General features: G+C 40.6%; 1 protein-coding gene across 14 annotated transcripts in view; it reads right to left on the bottom strand.

The window, feature by feature from the left end:
- DCLK1 (doublecortin like kinase 1) overlaps nt 1-21675 on the bottom strand; it is a 321237-nt gene that overhangs the window by 78337 nt on the left and 221225 nt on the right. For 6 of the 14 annotated variants that reach the window (XM_040991509.1, XM_040991511.1, XM_040991512.1 and 3 more), the window contains exon 4: nt 19061-19177. In XM_040991509.1, the coding sequence (XP_040847443.1) occupies nt 19061-19177 (117 nt within the window). Of the gene's footprint in view, nt 1-314; nt 690-14101; nt 14111-19060; nt 19178-21675 lie in introns of those variants that run through there. The other 8 variants (XM_040991523.1, XM_040991521.1, XM_040991522.1 and 5 more) reach the window with 5 other exon arrangements.

The raw sequence follows: 21675 nt of genomic DNA, 5'->3' as shown, positions 1-21675 counted from the left end.
AAGTCACTTTTCAAAAGGCTCAAATCACTGGAATTCTGACGCTCAAGAGTTTCTACACCATAATCACTAAACTGAAATAAAGCCACAGCATTCAAGGAAACAATTCTTTTCTCCAAGTAGAATCAGTCTAAGAACAGATAAAACATTGTGAGATGTGATTTTACAAAGCTACAGAGGGCCACTTCTATTTAAGTTGTACAAATGACAGCAATACAGTTCCCCACTCATTAAGACAATAGCTAGGAGACACACACATTCCTAAAGGTGCACAATGAACAGATTACAGGAGAGCAGCGACCAAGCATTTCACTTACCTTCTATGAGTTCTAACATGGACACAGTCTTAGGAATTGACCTAACAGTAAGAGGAGAAATCGCTTCTCAGCACTAAGCCGAGCACGAGCGGAAATGGGAAGCGGGTGGATTAGCTAAGGATGGCTAAGGCTGCTCCCAGAGTAGGCTGAATGAGATGCAGGATTCATCAGCAGATGCCTTTTCTGCGTAAGGCTGACGTCTTCCAAGCAGCAGTGGGAGGCGCGGGCTCTGTCTTAGGCTACATCAAAGGTGTCAATTAAGCCTCATGCCAACGCGGAGCCAAGGCAACCCCCACCAGACACACACACACACTCACTCACTCCCTCCCGGAAGCCCCAGCACTTTTGGTACTTTGCACTGAATCATAATGTAGTGTCTCTGGGGACAAGTGACCCAGTGACTCATCTGAAAATCAAAATGACAATAACTCCTCAGAGTCTGTGAACTGCCAGGTAACAGGACAGCCTTGCAGAAGTCAGCAGCACGGTACAATGTTGATCGATTTTTCACACTTTTTTTCCCCAGAAACTCTGGCTTGTAAAATACAAAATGCCTTGTTTTGTCACCTCCCTAGACCTAAAAAGATGTCACACACCCCACGCAGCATTCATGTGTAGTTTTGTCTTTGAAAAGTATTTGGTGATTCCTTCTAAACACACACACACACACACACACACACACACACTCTCTTTTTCTTTTGGCAGAGAGAAATGAAAAGCTGAGAATAAAAAGTTGCTTACATGTAGCAATCCTCTTTGTTAAATATCCCTCCCCCCAATTGCCAGGGACTCATCATACTAGACTTTCTGGCCAGAGTCCTCAGAGAAAGGGGTCAAAATTAGGTGACGACTTGAGAATGGTGGGCAGAGGCAGAATCTACACCTGCGTGGGAGGAGAGGATCTGTTGGTTGGCCACAGAGCATGTTTTATGAATGTAACATTTTCTTAGTCCATTTTATTCCACTTTGCCTCTTTTCATTATACTTAAAGGCAACACTGATAGGAAAAGCATGAGTAAACAAGAGGGCAAACACTGTACTAGCACATGTTACCTTAGAGGCTCTAATCTTATCAAGTGAATGGAAACTGAGAAAGTCAACTCCTAGGAAAATAGCCCTAGGAAAACCTTGCTTTAAAAAGAAAAACAAACAAAACCCAAAGGCTTGCATTTAGGAAGTGTTCCTTACAAATGTATCTCAATTCATTGAACCAGTCAATGCACTTATAGGTTTTCTATACATGCACAGATACATGCATTAGTTTGCATATACAAATGTACTTCTGTCATCTCATTAATTCACAATAATGCTATGTAAAGTAGGCAATATTATTTCTCTCCATTTTACGGAAGGGGAAATGCAGGCATAAAGATAAATAACCTGATAAGCAAACACGGGGCAGAGGCCAAAACCTAACTCAAGTGATCCAAAAATCTGTACTCTTAACGATCATGTTTCCTTACTGTGCCAGTCTGATAGCCCATAGGGAAAACAGAGGAACAAAATTGTTAATATAGTATTTATGAATAGGGAAGTACTAGGTGTTGCTCATGGAATGCCCATAACTAATGAGGTTAACATTGCTCTTCACCTAACAGAGAAGCAATGAGTAAAGAAATTACCCAGGTGGAGCCCAGTGCAATGCATCTTGCAAGCGCCAGCATCCCATATGGGAACCAGATCATTTCCTGGCTGCTCCACTCCCACCTCTGCTCCCTATTTATGGCCTGGGTAAGCAATCAGAGACGCCCCAAAGCCTTGGGATCCTGCACCCACATGGGAGACAAAAGAAAAGCTCCTGGCTCCTGGCTTCAGATTGGCTCAGCTCTGAACCACTTGGGGAATGAACCAAAGATTTTTGTCTTTCCCTCTCTATAAATTGCGATTCCAATAAAATAAATAAATCTGGGGCTGGGCTAAAGTCCTTGCCGGGACCCCATAAGGGTGCTGGTTCTAATCCCAGCGGTCCCTCTTCCCATCCAGCTCCCTGTTTGTGACCTGAAATAGGAGTTGAAGACAGTCCAAAACCTTGGGACCCTGCATCCATGTGGGAGACCTGGAAGAAGCTTCTGGCTCCTGGCTCCGGATAGGCATAACTCAGGCCATTGCGGCCACTTGGGAAGTGAATCATTAGACAGAGGATCTTCCTGTCTCTCCTCCTATCTGTATAAAAAATAAAATAAATCTTTAAACGCAAAATAAATAAATCTGTAAAAAAAAAACTGGACATTTTGACAATGTTGAGTCTACCGATCCAGGAATGTGGTAAATTCCACATTTCTCATGTCTTCTATTTCTTCTCTTAATGTTTTGCAATTTTCCTCATAAAGGTCTTTCAAATCTTTGGTTAATTTTATTCCAAGGCATCTAAGGTTCTCTTCCACTATTTTAAAAAGGACTTTCTCGGCCACGAAGTGTATATTAGGGCCATAGATTTATGTTCAATGATTCTGTAACTTACTATACTGTCAAATTCTCTTATGAGTTCCAACAGTCTTTGGATTGAGTCCTTTGGTTCTCCTATGTATAGAACCACATCATCTGTGAACAGGGATAATTTTAATTCCTTGTTTCCAATTTGAATTCCTTTAATTTCTTCTTCTTGCTTAACAGCTGCAGGGAAAGTTTCCAATTCTGTCTTGAATAGCAGTGGTGAAAGTGGACACCCTTGTCTTGTTCTAGGTCATAGTGGAAAGGCTTCCATTCTTTTCCATTCAGTTTGATGCTGACATTGTTGTTGGGTTTTGTTTTGTTTTGTTTTTTGGTTTTTTTGTATATTGCTTTGATGGTGATGTAGAACATTTTTTTTATACCTATCTTGCTCAGGGATTTTAGCATGAAGTGGTGTTGGATTTTATCAAATGCCTTCTCTGTATCTACTGAGATGATCATATGTCTTTTGTTTTTTCATTTTGTTGATGTGGTGTGTCACATTTATCGATTTGTGTATTTAAACAATCCCCACATGCCAGGGATGAATCCTACCTTGTCCAGGTGAATGATGTGTCTGATATACTATTGGTTTTGTTGGCTACTATTTTGGTGAGGATTTTTGCATCCGCGTTCATCAAGGATAGAGGTCTATTGTTCTCTTTGTGTGTCTCCATCTCGCTTTGGTAATAAGGTGATACTGGCTTCATAAAGTTTGGAAAGATTGCCTCTTTCTATTACTTTGGATATCTTGTGGGGTGAGTTCTTTTTAAAAAGTTCAGTAGAATTCAACAGTGAAGCCATCCTGTCCTGGGCTTTCCTTTTTTGGGGGGAGATTTGATACTAATTCAATTTCTGTCCTGATTATAGGTCCATTAGAATTTTTAAAAATTTTAATTGTTTTTGTTAGAAAGGCAGATTTATAGAGAGAAAGAGAGACAAAGACCCTCATCCACTGATTCACTCCGCAGTTGGCTTCAATGGCCAGAGCTGAGCCAATCTAAAGCCAGGTCCCAGGAGCCAGGAGTTTCTCCTGGGTCTCCCACCTGGGCACAGAGACCCAAGGCTTTTGGGTCATCCTCTACTGCTTTCCCAGACCACAACAAGGGAGCTGGGTGTGAAGTGGAGCAGCTAGGATACAAACCAGCACCAATATGAGATCTTGCAAGGTGAGGATTTAGCCAGAGACATTGTGCACTGGGCTCTACTTAGACTTTTAATTACTTCATGATTCAGTTTTGGTAAATTGTATGTGTCCAGAAATCTATTCATTCCTTCTAGGTCTTCTGATTTGTTGGCAGATCTTTGTTGTAATAGTTCCTGATCATTCTATGTATGCCCAAGATATCCTCTGTTATATTTCCTTTTTTGTGTCTTATTCTATTCATTCATATCGTCCTCTTTTCTTAGTTAGCTAGTGTGGGAATCTATTTTGCTGTTTTTCTCAAAGAACAGGCTCTTTGATTTGCTGGTCTTATATATTGTTCTTTTGGTCTCTATTTGGTTGATTTCTACCCTCCCTTAGTTTGGTTTTTCTTTCTTTCCTTCTTTTTTTTTCTGTTAATCTTGGAATTGTTTTGCTGTTGTTTTTCCAGCTTCTTCAGATGTATGGTTGACTCATTTATCTGGTGCCTTTCTTGTTTCTTGATGAAGGCACTGATTGCAATGAACTTTCCTCTTAATATTGCCTTATTATGTCCCACAAGTTTTGATATGTCATGTTGATGCCTTCATTTATTTCTAGTAATTTCTTTTTTAATTTTCTCTTTGATTCCTTCTATAACCCATTGTTCATTTGGCAGCATGCTCAGTTTCCAAGTATTTGCATATCTTCTGGGTTATTTTGATTTTTTTGGCCTCCACTTTCATTCCATGCTGGTCTGAGAAGATGCACAGTATGATTCTGATTTCTTTTTTTTCAATTTGCTGAGACTTGTTTTGTGGCCTGTAATGTCATCAATCCTCAAGAAGTTCTCATGTGCTGATAAAAAAAAAAAGTGTATTCTGTGTCTGTAGGTTGAAAGGTTGTGTAGATATCAGTTAATTCCATTTGTTCTATTGTTTCCTTGTTGACTTCCTGTTTCATTGATCTGTCCATTGACGTTAGCGGAGTGTTAAGGTACCCCACAATTATTGTACTGGAGTCTATTTCTCCTATTAAATCCATTAATATTTGTTTTATGTAGCTAGATTTCCTGGCATTTGGTGCATATACAATTATTATCATTCCTGAATGGATATCATTGCTGATTGGATGTCTTAATCATTATGAGATACATTCTTTATTTCTTTGGATGCTTTTCCTGTCAGAGTCTATATTAACTGATATAAGAATGGCTACAATAGCTCATTTTTTCCCTTTCCATTAGCCTGATACATCCTCTAATATTCTTTTAATTTTAGTTTCCATGTATCTTTGTTGGTGAAATGTGTCTCCTGTAAGCTATAGGTAGATGGCCGCTGTTTTTTTTTTTATCCAGTCCACTAATCTATGTCTTTTGTTTGATGAGTTTAAGCCATTTACAGTCAGGGTTAATATTGTCTTTGTCTTTCAAATAAGCTATAGGACTTTGAATTGATAGATTGATGAAGATTAAGGTAAAGGCAGCAGGTCTACAGGGACAACAGTTTGGGCATGCGGAACTGAAGCCCCTCATGTAACATCAATTTTGTAAGTAGAAAATGTAATTTTTCCTCTTTCTGATGAAGAAAATGACATTCAAGGGAGCACTTTGCCTAAAGACAAACAGCTGGGAAGTGGCAGAGCTTACACGGGACCTCACCTATGTCTAATTCAAAATATTCTGCACTTTCCATAAGTAGCGTGTTTTGGAACCACAGGGCACATCACAAGGCTTATCCTATGTGCAGGGCTAAGAGCATTAAGGTTTCTCTACCATTGGAATACTTGGATCCACCTCCTTCATTTAAAGCCACTGTTCTCAGGGCTTTGCCAGCTCTCTGAGAAAGTGAAACTCAAGTGCCAAACAAGTCATATAGAAGCAAACATTTTAGGGACATAACCTGCCTAAAATGTGGACAAACCTGTGTTTTCACAGTCAGAGCTACACCCAGATTCTCAGCCCCTCACATAAAGTATTAGTAACTTTTCAAAAGCAAGTTTTCTTTCTTAAGAGGAAGACAGAAAGTTCCTGTCTACCAGTTAAATGCCTAGATGCCCACAACAAGCCAAGCCCAGACTAAGGCTGGAGACAGGAGCCAGGAGCTCAGCCTAGGTCTAGCATCTGGAGAGTAGGAGAGTAGGCTCATTTACCTGAGCCCTCACTGCTACCTACCAGGATCTGCAAAAGCAGGAAGCTGGAGTCAGGAGCTGGAGCAGGGCATCAAACCCAGTTAATCTAATATGGAACAAGGGGCTCTTAACCCCGGAACTAAATGCTGGTCCCTTAAAATGATTCTTGACACATCTTTATTGTTGAATCACTGCTGGGCTACACAAATCTGATACATGTACTAAATTAACTTGGTTTTATTCTGTCACACAAGAAGTCCCTGAGTAGCAAGACAAGGGATTTTGTTATTTACTTACTAAAGCTTTATTACAATTCAACTTATAAGTAGCATTATTTTTTAGAGGACCTCATTAAGTGCAACATAATTAAAGAATTCTTTATCTTAAATGGGAAAAGTTCAACATAGAGGCATTGTTAAGTGGCCAAGCAGGTATAACAATCAGTTATTTCGATCTGATTCTCTAAACTCTGAATTAGTAATGAGCTCATTAACACCACTAACTTATACACAGTTTCGATGTTTCTTGCCCAGATCCACGTGGGCAAATATTCCTGAAATCCTGTATTTCCATCTCTACTTGTTACCTCTGCCATGAGAAGTGCTACACTTCAGGATGGATTATTCACAGAATATGATGACCAGTTCCGTAAGAGGCCACCCAAGGGCCATGAGAAAAATCTGATGGCTGAGCTGACTGCCACCACTCCCAGTCCATATCCCTTCTCACCTCAGCTGTCACCAAAGTCCATCAGGGTTCTAGTGGCGTGTACTGGTTATGGCAAACTGCTGAATAAAACTGCTCATGGAGTGTCTGGCTCCATTTTTCCCTCCATTATTTCAGACAGCCATCGACATTCTTATCTACTAACTGGAGCCATGAATGTAATATTCTGTACATCAACCAGGCCATGTACACAGTCAGCGCTACAGCCATTCATCCTCGACTTTAAGAAGCTTACAATTAAATAGGAAAGATACTAAATATGTCTATATTTCTAGAATTTAGAGGCATTTGACTTACATTAACTAATTTATAGCTCTGCTTAAGTGGTTTTAGACTCATGTGTTTGTTTAACAAATCATTTGTGGACTTCCAGCACTTTTTCTTTTTATCATTCAATTCTGAAGAGTCTCAGACACCAAGCAAAAGCTGCATGTTTTCAGGAATCTCAAATTGGTCCTACAATCTGGGAAATCTTCAAAACAGTCTTAAAAGATGAGAAACATATTTTTCATTCACTAAATATTTTGTTGTGTTCCTGCCACACCCACAAACAGTGTGAAATACTCTTGTAATGAATTTAAAAATGAAATGCATAGAAGACCATAAGAATTGTCTTAGAGGTGTTGACATTGTGGCCCAGAGCATTAACCTGCCATCTGCAACATCAGCAGCCCGCACAAGTGCTGCTTGAATCACAGCTACATCATCTCTGATTCTGGTTCTCTGTTAATCCATTGGGAAAAGCTGTGGGATACAGTTCAGGTGCTTGGGTCCAGATCACACATGTAGGAGACCCAGACAGAGTTCTAGGCCTGGCCCAGCCTCAGTCATTGTGTCTATTTATGCAATGAATGAGAACACAGAAAATCTCTGTGTGTGCCTCACACTCTCTCTCTAACAGCTTTTCAGTCTTTCAAACAAATGAATAAATCTTCAAAAAGAGTTGGCTTAAAATCATCACTTATTAGGGTACACATAATCACAGGACATTAACATGAAAATTCAGGAAAAAAAAGTTAAACTTCTGCTGAGATGGAGCTATGCTAGGGGAAGAAAAACATTATAAAATGTCTACAGGATAAGATTAAGCACATCTGCTCCTTTCTAGGGAAAATCAGGGAATGGAGGGGTGACCAGACAGGCATGCTATGATCTTAGAATAAAAAGATTTCTTGAACTAAGAGATCAGAGTCTAGAAAGATTCCCATCCTGGTCTGAATCAACCCTTTGTACCAGAATCAGAGAGTTGACGAACTTCTGATCTGCCTTTTTCTTGTATGGAAGCACTGATCTAACAGCTGTTATCAAACATGGTTGTGAAGAGAGGATAAAAGGATAATGTGTAAATCACTGTTGATTTCCTACCAAAGTATCCATGAACTTTGCTGAAAGAAATTTCAGACATGAAACCCATGTCATACTCTGACAATCCACCAGAATATTCCTCCTCGCTTGCTAAAATAAGCTAAGCTTGAAATGATCTGCACACAGCTTTACATAAATATAGCTATGGTGTGAGATGCAACACACATCTAACTTCATTTGAGCCTCATAAGCTCTTTCTACAGAAAGCTTTCACCAAGTATTTGTTTTGATAATTTTGCTACATAATCAAAGCTTCATGTGATGTTTATATATACAAATATAAAATCATATCTATTTATGGCATATAAATTTATAAATTATATATTATTTCTATAAGTATATATACCATGTAACATGAGTGTATAACTTATATTAATATATTTGTAAATATATAAATTTATATATAAAATTTATACACACACATGTGTGTATCTCAATATGTTACCATAGCAAAAAAAACAAAACCCAAACTATAGATTTATGGGGCCAATGTTGTGGTGGTGGTGCCCCACTTAGGATTCCTATATTCCATACTGGAGTGCTGATTCAAGTCCCAGATATTCTGCTGCTGATCTAACTTCCTGCTACTGCATCTGGGAAGCAGATGATGGTCCAGTTACTTGGGTCCATGTCACCCATGTAAGAGATTTCAATAGCATACTGGGCTTCTGATATCTACCTGTGCCAGATCAAGCTGTTGGTGGCATTTGTGGAATAAACCAGTGGATGGAAGATTTCTCTTTGTGTTGCTCTGTCTTTCAAAATAAATAAATAAATATTTATTTAGAATTACACATATTGAAAAAATGGAATATATTTTAAATCAAATAGTGGAATTACAGTTGATTTTCTCACATTGTTAAGTTTTTCATAATGAGAACATATTACTTCAGAATAAAAGTATTTAAGGTGAATTTATGAATAGGGTCCTATTTAAATTTTAAAAAACAGATTTAAATCTTCAGTGGTCATGGATTCTCTTTTGAATCATTTCTTTTCTTCATTTCTGTGACGTGTTTTATCCATTAAGTCAGACCATGTCTGTGTTCTTTCAGAGCTATGTATCTGAACATTTTTTGCTATAATAAAAGTTCTGGACTTCTTTCTTTCTCTTTGTCTTTGTCTCTTTTCTTCCTTCTAGTTACAACAGTGAGCCAAGCTATGGACATGAAATCCACCTTATTACTTCCCTACCTTCTTTTAGCATAAGGCAATTAAAACATTCAGAGTGCTGTACTTAATGGGAAGAGGGGGACAGACCAGGCTATCAAAGATGAGGGGATATCAAAAAGTTTGTGGAAGACAGAGTTAAAACATAAATTTATTGGAGCCAGTGTTATGACATAGCAGGTTAAGTGGCTACCTACAACACGAACACTCCATATAGGTGCCAGTTTGTGCCCCCTCTGTTCCACTTTGGATTTAGCTTTCCACTAAGGTGCCTGAGCAAAGAGCATCCCTGGGTCCTGCACCCATGTGGGTAACCCCTGGCTTGCTGGTCATGAAGACGGTGGGATGTAGAGTCCTAAATCTCTTTTTCTGGTCTTGGTACAATGCTTGCCACATTATGGAGAAGAAAAAGGAAAGAAAGAAAAACACAAAATGCAGACATAGTTAACAAAGATTACAAGAAGGAGACAGTAGTCTCATAGAGCCAGAAAAAGATAGTTTGTTCTAAGTCTAGCTTCACAGGTGCTCACCTATTAGTGAGGTAGGGCTCTGATTCCCCCTGCATGTCCCCATTTTGCTTTTAGGCTGAGATAGCAGTCCAATTCAAAGGACCTACCTGCTGGAAAAAAATGTGAAGAAGGAATCACCAGGAACAGAGGAGAGTAGGAAAGAAATACAGCTCTGGGATTTTTTTTACATCAAAATGTGCTTGAATCTTAAAACAAAACAAAACAAAACCCAGCTCCACGCATCTCTCAATTCATTGCAAAAATTAACACTTACCCAATAGTAACATGACCTTACAGACATTGTCAAACAAAGAAAATAAACTCTCAGAGATCTGGCTAGCTGCAGGTGTAGCATGTTACCCCTACACTAGAGATGGAGTCAACGGCTGTTGGACTGTAGGCTGGGAAAATTCCCTAAGCAGCAAGGTGAGCAGGGAAGGTTTTGCAGAGGACAGGAAAGCCAAATATGGTGCATGGGCTTTTGATGGCTGAACTGCTTGACAAAGACCTTCTAGGCTAAGTGCTGGGAAGAAAAGTAAGAGGCGGAAATGTTCAATCTGAGGAAAATTGTTTGTTGCAAGGACAGAATGAAAGTTTAGGGGATAATTGGCTGAGGTGACTAGAAAAAGATGACTCTGACCAAACCAAGGCTGTCCTTCTAAGAACAAGGAGTGTGAATTTGATTTGGCAGACATGAATAATGGCAGCCAGCCAGATGTTCATGTGGAGGCCAGTGGTCAGGAGCACGGATAAAGACAGCCGGGAGACCGGCTAGCAAAAGCTTTCAGTTGTCATGAGAAACAGAGGAACGCTAGGACAGCATGAGTTCACACAGGCCGCAAGGGAATAAGTTCAGGGACTGGGAGAATATTCAACAGAGAAGGGGAGAGAATGATATGTTGAAGCTGTTTTGGAAATATAAGAAAAAAATTAACAAAGCAGGCTCCTCCACAGTCTTTGATGCAAAGTTTTAGAATTTTTGAGTCCTGTCAGCTGAAATCTAAGAACTAGCTATGATCATTGAATGGAAATTAGGCATCCAAGAACCCCATACAAGAGGGTGGGTGAGGGTCCTAGGATGAGGGGACAGTTGCTTTAGCACAGCCTTCCTTTTGGGTAAGTCTTGGAGCCAGCCCTGAGTCATTTCCACAGCAGTCCCAGGAACAACTTTCCCAGACCATCTCGTCTTACTGTCCAATCGTGTGACCATCTTGCAGTTCTCATGCTACTGATTTCTTAATATCAAATACTCCAGGGCTTTTCTTCCATCTCAGTATCTTCAGCCTTTTAGATTTTTGTTACAACACTCTTATGGTCTACCTGCTTCCTCTGATCTCCTATAATTGCAGGTAATTCCCAGGTTTCACAAATCTGTTGGTGGGAAGTAGACATCTTACATGTCTACTTTTTAAAACTATTGCGTTACGCTGGGGTTTCTGAAATATATACTGTCAGCTCTAACCTCCCGATTCTCACAGAGTAACTTGTTTTGACTGCCCTCTGTGGTGTCCATTACAGCTCACACTCACATACCTAGAGCAGCACTCATCCCCCAATGCTCTCTTCACCTGCCACACTCGCTCCACATCTCTGTTCCCTCTCTTTCTCTCTGGCCTGTCATCCAGTTACATTCCTAGTTTTGAAGTCTGTTCTTGATCCTGCTAATGCTGTTCTGATTACATCCTGACAATTTATTTCGAGGACAACTACAGCAGACTAAGAGAGACTTCTTGACCACTTGACTCCTTATGGGTGGCCACGTTTTCCATTACTGTGCTACACTTTTTTTCTAACACTCAGCAGTGACTTTTCATGGCCTTTCTTAAAATCCCCTTTCAACCCAAATGTAAAAAAACAAACAAAAAGAACAGCCCACCTTCACGATTCTGTGAAACCTGATCACAGCCAACCTATCAACACCTCATCCAGATCCTTTCCGGAATTCTACCCTTCACTTCTATTGTACTGGTTGTTACTCCCCCATTGCCGTCTACATTCATGTCTTCGTGCCTTAACTCACACATGAAGGAAGTGATCCCTTGGTCCTTCTCATCCTAGCAGGAATGCTCAAGTCTCAGTCTCTTAAGTCTTTGTCCCTTGGAAGTTCTCTTTACCTCTAAGCTCTTCTTCTGGTTGGTCATGGTACTCATTACACTACTAACCAGTGTACATGTTTGTCTTCACCTAGACTGTGAACAATTTTTAAGTCAACAGTTGTGCTTTAGTCATCTTTATATCCTTAGAACTTAAAACATGCCCAGAACATAGAAGATTGATCAGGAAACGTTTGATTAACCTGGGCATTAATAGCGGGGGTGTTTATAAAAACCAGTGAAGTAGCCTGCAATTCAAGAGGATGGGTTAAAGCTTTAGAGAGTATCTTTGGAGGTGCTGTTAAAGGGAGTAGGAGTTGATAGGTAAAGAGAAAATTAATTGGAGGTGAGTTTTATACATTGCAAAAATTCTAGAAACAAAAGGAATTAATCAACAGTCTCCTAATATTCATGATGTATTTTGTTTTTAATTTCCTTGTAGAAAGTAGAAAAAGACCATTCCTAGATTGTGTAACAGTTGATTCTCTACACTACAGGCAAAGGCTGAGCTAAAAATCAAGAGTTAAGCAATCAATCTTTGAAGGAATTTGATATAAATAAAAATAGCAACAAATTCGATGACTGAGATGATCAAAATTCTCTTCAGTTTGCCAGCTTTGGTTCTTATCCACATATGTTGCATAAAATGTTTTTATGTAACTTTAACAAAGTAAAAATTTAAAGATTGTAAATAAAAGACCAGGATTTCATGAGTCACAAACAAATAAATACTAAGTCCGGGAAACACAGAGTGGTGCATCATTCATGGGACAGGTTCATTAAAGAAGAAAAAGAAACTTTTTTCTCTTCTAAATGTTCACCCTTGTATGTCTAGCACTGAGCATCGTGGTATATGGTGGGAGCTGAACACATATTGAAAGAATGCTTAATGTTAATGATGTTTCTTATAAAGAGTAGGTTATAGACCACATGGCTTCTGAAGAGCAATGTTTGTCCCGGCTTCTGCAGACAAAGATTCTAGGAAAATGGCCTTCATAAAGAACAATAATGAATACATAATTAGGAATGAAATTCTAAAATAAATTTTTAAAAATCCCCAAGTTCCTTCTCAGGCATCCAAGAAGAGGTCAACATTTTGAAATCTGCCAGTTTTAAGAAATACAGCAACAATACATCAAGATAGGCAAGAACAGTTTTCTTATACTTTTATATGAATAAAACAATATAAATTAGAGCTAAATTTTATCAATATTATTGAAATCAAACGAGTAAACCTTGCATCCCTATTTTTAGAGATGTTTTATTATAACTCACTTGTGCAAATAACAGAACTCGCTTAAAATAGTCGCTCCTTTAAATTACACATTTTACAAAATGCCTGTTACAAAAATATATACGTACAAAGAGTCAGCCTATATTTAAATACTCCTTATGATGCTCTTATATATTCTTATTTCAGAAAGAAACTGAAAACCATGTCTCGAGTTTGTTAGTGCTTTTGCATATATTATCTCAGTGGGCAATTATCTAGTGACTTGTTCCTTTTTTTCTTTGTGCAACACAATGACTTCCGGTATTTTTTTCTAGTTCTACTTGCCTACTTCAGGCAGTTTCTGCTACTAAAACTAAATAGTTCTACAGGTATCCAAATGCTGTCATCTATAAATGATTTAGAAGATCTTGACTGCCACACTTCCTAAAAGTAGGGGCTTTTCCCTTTCATCTCTGAATTCTTAGCACCTAGAAAATGCTCCAGTCTAGGAGGCCTGCAAATAATATTTCTGACTGTGCAAATGTATAAATCTGAATGTATAAATACCTCACATTAATAAATCACTTGGAACTTTTTTTATTTCTGAGAAAATGAATGGGTAAAGAGTGAGGGAAGATTAAAAAGGGTCCTCAGTCATATTCCAATGCTGAATTATTGAGTTTCCTTTCACTACTGATATATATCATGAGATGGGGATGAATGATTTAATTCCTGGAGCAATGGTGTCAGGCTTATATGGCGAAGCATTTTGATGATGTCAATTGTGACTACAAAGCGGGTACCAGACGAGTTATTTCCTGGATATCAAAACTCACTTAAGTGCTGGTAAAGAAGCTGGGTGCCAGGGAACTCCCCCTGGGGTCTACCCAGTGCCCTGTCCAGGTCTCCCCAAGTAGCTGTGCCTGCCCGGATAAGAAACAGTGACACATGAACTTCCTAACCACTGGCTCAACTCCCAAGGAAAGTCCCAAGGCCATTGCTATATTCCATATGTTTGTGATTGGGACTTGGCTGTTCTGCACAGGCTCTCCACATTAGAACCATCTAGAAGAAGGTATGTCATGGCATACTGAAAGATTTTTTTAATGTTTATTTGTTTTACTTGATAGAGAGAAAGAGAGACACAGAGGTCTTTCATCCACTGATTTGCTCCCCAAATGGTTGTAACAGCCTGGGCTAGGCAGGTTCAAAATCCAGAACTAGGCACTTTCTCAGGGTCTACCATACAGGTACAGGGGTACAAGGACTTGGTCCATCCTCTGCTGCTTTCCCAACTCACTATCAGGGATCTGGACTGGAAGTGGAGCTGCTGAGACACAACCAGCACTGCAGACAGAAGTCTATCTACTACGAGGCCATACTGCCAGCTCCTTAAAATTGGGCTTTTATGAAGCAGTGGTTGTGTTACCGCTTCAGCAGGAAGGCAATCAGATCAGTGACACAAAAATAACTTCAGTCTACAAATTAAAGATACCTTGAATAAGGAGTTAATTTTCCAAGAACATGTTGGTCTTAGAAAGGGTATGGATCTTTACAGAAATGATATCATGAGGTAGAGTTTTAATACTAGGGATGTTTCTAAGTTAGTGCTCATGAAATCTAACATGTCATCACTAGCGTTGAAAAAAGCTTTGGGGAAATTTCTGGGAGTAACTTGTTTGTTTCGAGGTAATACATCCTCTCCATTTAAAGCCTTCACAGGGAGAATGTGGCAGTGATGAATGCAAATATGTTTATTAAACTGGCTAAAGTATTTTTTGCATTTCCAAAATTACTTTTGATAAATAAATGAATAACAATCTTAGAAATGCTGAGCAGTGACTATTACCAGTTCATTCTCAAGTGAAACTGTTGCCCAAATTCACAATTATTTTTTTAAGATTTGAGTCATGCTTTCATTTTGTGAGTATGTGTGTGTGTGTGCAGTGATCTGCAGCCTACTTTTCTTGACTATGAGGTCATAAACAAGAGGAAACACTAGGTAAACAGTGGCATCCAACTGCCAACAGATATTTTTAAAACTGATAACAATAAAACTAAGAGCTATAGTAGCAAGTATGAATACTTTAAAATGTAGTGGTTACAAGCTCACATGCCACATCTGCACATGCCTACATTGAAATCCTGCCTCTGGCTTCAGACTCTACATTCCTGCTAATTCAGATTGGTGGAGGCAACAGTGATGGCTCAACTCTTAGGTTCCCTGCCACCCACGTTGGAGACCCAGACTGAGTTTGAGGTTCCTGTCTTTGGTCTGGCCTAGCCTTGGCTGCTGTGAACATTTGGGAAGTGAACAAGGAAATGAGAGCTCTGTCTCCCAACCGAAACACAATTTTAAAAAATTAAGGGCTATATTATATATTCAATCTCTTGAAATATTTTAGTGCCAACAACATAGAATTTGGCCAATCACCTGTTATTAGACATTTCCCTTCTGATTTTCTGAGTTCACAATAGACATTGAGAGGAAGATAAAAGACAATTAAGTTTATTATGTCAAAGTGGATTAGGATTGATGACTAATTTTTATTATAATATTGATGATTTTAATAATATTGATTTTTTTAATGTATGGGACATCTTTTCAAATTCTTCCATTATTGAGCTAATTAGCCAAAACCATAGGATCGGGGCCTGGTGCAGTAGCCTAGTGGCTAAAGTCTTTGCCTTGCATGCGCTGGGATCCAATATGGGTTACTGGGTTCGCATCCTGGCTGCTCCACTTCCCTTGCAGCTCCCTGCTTGTGGCCTGGGAAAGCAGCAGAAGACAGCCCAAAGCCTTGGGAAGCGGCACCCGCCTGGGCGACCTGAAGAAGCTCCAGACTCCTGGCTTTGGATTGTCTTAGCTCTGGCCATTGTAGCTGCTTGAGGACTGAAACACTGGATGATAGATCTTTCTCTCTCTCCTCTCTCTGTAAGTCTTTCTAATTAAAAAAAAAAATCTTAAAAAAAACCCACATAATCAACAGGCTGACCAGACCAATGACCTTTTCCTCCCTTACTGCTCAGTAAAAATGCTTGTTCCACAGCCTGAATTTTGCCAGAACAAAAATGAAGAATGCTTATGAGTCAAGGCTGGACATCCACCACAGAGCTCCATGTTACCCTGTCGGTCGGCGGGTGAACAAGCTAACATTCAGCAATTCCAGGATCACGCTGCTATTTCATGGAGATCTCCTTCCGTGCGGTATCTTCCTTGTGTGAGGTATCCTTCTTGAACACACACACACACACACACACACACTCACACACACACACACACACATTCCTTCATACTACAAGGAAGAGATAATCAGCAGAAGGAAATGCTCTCTTTTCCAAGTAACTGATTCCCTAAAGTCAGGTCACTGTGAGAAGGTGGAAAACTGGAGTCTGACCTTCTCTTTGGCTTCTTGCACTCTTGGTCCACCTGTGTTACTCCCTAGAGGTCTGCCCTTCGCTGGAAGAGCTGACGCTGGACACTGACACCGGGAAGCAGAGAAGCAGACAGGAAGTCAACTCCGACACGCCAACACGTGAAGGCGAGCAGCCTTTCCCATCGGGTTACCCACAGTCAATTGACCTTCTGAATTTATTTGCTTTCTGTTATCTGGGTCCTAGTGGTTCTCAAGTGTGGGTGTGCATCAGAACCCCTTGGGGGGCGTGGGAATGCCCAGCCTGCTGGGCCCCAGCTCTGAGGCCTCTGATGCGGCAGATCTAGAAGGGGCTCAGGTCCGCATGACCGCCTGTGCTCAGGTAACCCTTCACTGTGCCACTGTGCTCTCTCATTGTTTCTTTTCTTTTCTTTTTTTAAGATTTATTTCTTTTTATTGCAAAGTCAGATATACAGAAAAGAGGGGAGAGACAGAGAGGAAGATCTTCCATCCGATAATTCACTCCTAAAGTGGCTGCAATGGCTGCAAGAGCCAATCTGAAGCCAGGAGGCTGTAGCCTCTTCTGGGTCTCCCACATGGGTGCAGGGTCCCAAGGCTTTGGGCTGTGCTTGACTACTTTCCCAGGCCAGCAGCAGGGAGCTGGATGAGAAGCAGGGCCACAGGGATTAGAACTGGAGCCCAGATGAGATCCCAGTGCGTTCAAGGCAAGGACTTGCACTGCTAGGCTACCGCACTGGACCCTCTCATTGTTTTTTGAAACATACTCCATGAATGATCTGATTAGGATCATCTTCAGGGCTTGTTGAAGGACAGATCCACTGTCTCAGTTGGAATCTGAGGGAGTCAGAGTCATGACGACAAACTCAGCTAAATATCTAAACTGAGGGTCACCATCTTCCCTACGAGCAAAGTCTCATTTTGGAGTTCCATCCAGACAAGCCACATTATTTAATGAATAATGAATTTATTTATTTTAAAGGCAGAAATAGAGAAAGAAAGCGACCTAGATGCAAAGGGGACTTGCTCTTGCTTCATTCCCAAATGCCCACGATAGCCTGGACTAGGCCAGGCTGAAGCTGGAAGCAAGAAATTTCATCCAGATTTTGCAACTGGACTTTGGAGAACCAAGTACTTGAATCATTAACTGATGTCTCCCAGAGTGCATATTAGCAGGAAGCTGTAACGAGGGGGAAAACCAGGACTTCCACCCAGATATTCTCCTATGGGGTATGGATGTCTCAAGAGACGCCTTAACTGATAAGCTAAATGCTTGCTACATAGTGAAGGTTGTCAGCCCACTGTCAAACTAGCAGAGCCAACCAAGCTGCAGCTCAAGAACGAACTGTGCCCTGAAGCTTATTCTGAGACTGGTTGGCTAGGAAGGTGCCTGTGCTGAAGGAGGAGCGCAGTGGCTGCCCATCCCTGCTACTCTTAGAGTGTCAAACAACTAAGTGGTCTTTGGAGATCCAGCGAAGGAATAGTGGCAATCAGTATAGTCCCACAGAGAAGGTGACTCCGAGAACCAAGTTAGGCAAGAGGTTCAGCAGTTGAAGCTAATAAACGTTTCCTCTTAGGCAGCCCCAGCCTAAAGCTTTTTCCATGTTCCCCTGGGTGATACTGCTAGATAAGAGGCCACTGTGTTGATCCTAAAGGTCTTCTTCCTCATTCACCAGAGCTGTTCTGAGTTCCTAACGATCCAGTAAGTATTTTATGAAGAACCAGAAGCCAGGTGCTTGAAACCTCCCAACAAAGAAATGATAACCATTTTAAAAGGATATGCAAACCAAGTATAATTATTGGTCATCAGACAACGCATACATGTAACATATGATCACACAGTACCCTTACAAACATGTACAATGATCATATACCAGTTGAAAGTACAAAACAAATTTGCAATTCAATTAAAAATTTAAAGACATTTCTCTGCTTCATGAAATCAGGCACCACTTTCTCTGAGGTTCACATCACTTAAGGCTTCCTATTCATCCACTTAAGTTATGTCGTAATCAATTCCCTTCAACAGCAACACAACCTTGTTCCTGAGATGGACAACAGCAACAAACAAGGCACCTTCACCCAGGCCCATGTCAGCTTTTAGGATCAAAGGAGAAGGCTGAGCTAAAATGTGAAACCTGTGCACCTGCTCACACTGAAAGACAAGCTCTCCCAGGGTCACTGCACTGTCCATCTCATTACTCTGAGCACCAGACCATGAAAAGGAACGGACCTCAGAGACAAAAGCATGCCAGTGAAGACATGTTGGAGACTCTTGGCAAGCCAGTCCCAAGTAGAACACATACTTCGACAGAGTCTGAAAGATGAACTTCTATATCAGAAATAACTCAGATTCAGTAGTGCACCTCTATCTGGGAGCCAATCTGAGTTTCCTGAGCTTTCCTTACGGAAGTTCTTCTTGCTGCTTTTTGCTTCCAGCCAGCCTGCTAGACTCTGGTAAATCTGTTCATCCACTCCACCATGTTCTAAATTTATCACTGAAATCTACACCAAGTAGAAAGCCTCCCGCTCTGGCTTCACACACCCTCTGCTCATCCTGCGTCAGAGACGAGGCAGTCTCCTGTGCAGCTTTACCTGAGCTGGTCGAGGCCGGGGATTTGCTGCGCCGTGAAGGTCCTGGGCTCTTGGTGGTGCTCCTGCGGGACGACGAAGCTATTTTGGTGTAGGAGGTGGACTTCACCACGCGACATTCTGGGGAAAAGAACAACCACCACACATTAGGTTTGGATATTGCCACCCACGCCATTCCAGACGGCTCAAGAAATTGGGATGGGAATATACCACCCTCCTGCATCACACCTGCTCCTGCTCATCACAGCCTCTAATGTGACAGCAGAATCAGGGAAATGGACAAAGCACAGGACTTTAGACAGGGAAGTCAAGAAGATACCAAAACCATATTTTCAAAAATTAGTGGAGATGGGCCAGGCATGGTAGCCTAATGGCTAAAGTCCTCGTCTTGAGCGTGCCGGGATCCCATATGGGTGCCGGTTCTAATATCTGTGGCCCCACTTCCCATCCAGCTCCCTGCTTGTGGCCTGGGAAAATATTGGCAGATGGCCCAAAAAATTGGGACCCTGCACCCGTGTGGGAGACCCAGAAGAGGCTTCATTCGGGCTCCTGGCTTTGGATCAGCTCAGCTCTAGCTGTTGTGACCATTTGAGGGGTGAATCAATGGACAGATCTGCCCCTCTGTCTCTTCTCCTCTCTTTATATCTTACCTTGCAAGAAAAATAAATAAGTCTTTAAAAAAAATAGTGGAAAAGTGAAATTAAGGGAAACAGTCTGGTGCAAAACAGTTTTAAAATCTATGCATTTCTCTGTGTAGTTTTTCTTGATGGGCCCTTTTCACAAACATTCAGGTATTTGAAAGAGAGATCACACTCACACATATTGGTTCACTCTCCTCATGCCTGCAGCTGCCAAGGGGGAGCCAGGCTGAAGCCAGGTGCTGGGAATCCGTCAAGCACTTCCATCTAGATGGAAGCAAGCTAATTATTTAAGCCCTCACTGCTAGGATCTGCAACACCAGGCAGCTGGATTCAGGAGCTGGATCTGGGTACCAAACCTAGGTACTCTGATACAACATGTGGGTGCCTAAAGTTCTAGAGCAAATGCCCACCCTTCAACAAACTTTTTAAAGAATCTTGATATGAGTAAATTTGAAAACTTTAACACCCAAATACATTTATCTTTTAGTCGTATTTCCCATAATGGAAGTACCCTCGTATTTTGGATCAATTGGGAACAGGTTGATAAAGAGGTTCTTTTGTTGGTCTCTCTCTCTCCACCCACTTCTTGAGTTATTTCTGTATCTGTGTCACTTTTAGAATAAATTGTTCTTTCTTCCAAGAAAAATGTTAAAAGAAAGATCAACCTCATAAATCCATAAATGTGATGACGGAAGATTCCATTCATCATGACATTCAAGTTTATTGTCCTGGAGGTCCTCGCAGTGACTGTTGTAGGTCTTTGTGATGTGTGTAAAATGCCAGCATGGGCTTAGAAGTGGTGAAATGATGGAGAGGTGATATTGCCCAAGCCCTCTGGGCCAGCCCTGAAGTTGTAGAAGTCGGCATTTTGTGTGTGAAGTGGTTCTTGGCCTGAGGTTGAGAAGCAACTTCTATTTCATTGGATTTAAATCCTCAGTGGCCATGTTCATTAACTTTAACACTGAACACGTTAAATAGAAAGAGCTTTCTATTTTCCTCTTAGTGAATTGTATTTGACTAATAGTAATCTTGTATTAATCCATCCACCCTGCTCTCAGAAACCACTTTAATATATATACATATATTTTAATTATATGCTTGTAGTATGAACAAAACATTCCAAATAAACCAGGATCATTTTATACATTTTTGGGAAAAAGTTAACACAAATTTTTATAACTGTTTCTTGTTCATTTATATATTTAAACAACATTGGCATTTGTCTGTATACCAGCATTTGACCTGTTACCAATCTTTACCACACCACTGTATCTTGTCCTTTAATATTTGTAGGACATTTTTTTTTCTGCATAGAATACCATAATTACGCAACCAAATTCCTACCACTGGAAGAATATCAAACTTCTTGCAATATCCCACGATAATAATTACTCAAGAACACTCTCATAAATCAACGTGCAGTTATGAAATTATTTTTTGTTGTTAAAGGTTTTGTTCATCTGTACTTGAAAGTCAGAATTACAGGAAGAGAGAAAAGAGAGAGAGAGAATGAGATCTTCTATCTGCTGGTTCACCCCCCAAATGGCCAACATAGCCAGAGCTGGATTGATCTGAAGCTGGGAGCCAGGAGGTTCTTCCTGGTCTCCCACATGGGTGCAGGGGCCCAATGACTTGTGCTATCCTTCATTGCTTTCTTAGACCATAAGTAGGGAGCTGGATGAGAAGTGGAGCAGCTGGGACATGAACAGTGCCCATATAGGTTACTGGGGCCACAGGCAGAGGATTAGTATGCTACACCACCAAAATTATTTTCTTAGGCTAGATTTAGTTCTTGACACCCAAAATTTAGTTTCTGGTAATAGGACACTAGGGGTACACTGTAAGTGCTCAGAAATATTTGCTAAATGAAGTGGTTTTCATAAGCTGAAAGAGAAGTGCTCTTAAAAAACCTCTTGACAAGTTGCTCTCCTGAAAATGTGATATAGATCAAACCATCAGCAATCTGTGACTGGCCAC

The sequence above is a fragment of the Ochotona curzoniae genome, unplaced genomic scaffold (assembly GCF_017591425.1).
Source record: "Ochotona curzoniae isolate NIBS_2020 unplaced genomic scaffold, NIBS_Ocur_1.0 contig_64, whole genome shotgun sequence".
Taxonomy (NCBI): Eukaryota; Metazoa; Chordata; class Mammalia; order Lagomorpha; family Ochotonidae; genus Ochotona; species Ochotona curzoniae.
This window is presented reverse-complemented; position numbering and strand designations above follow the sequence as displayed.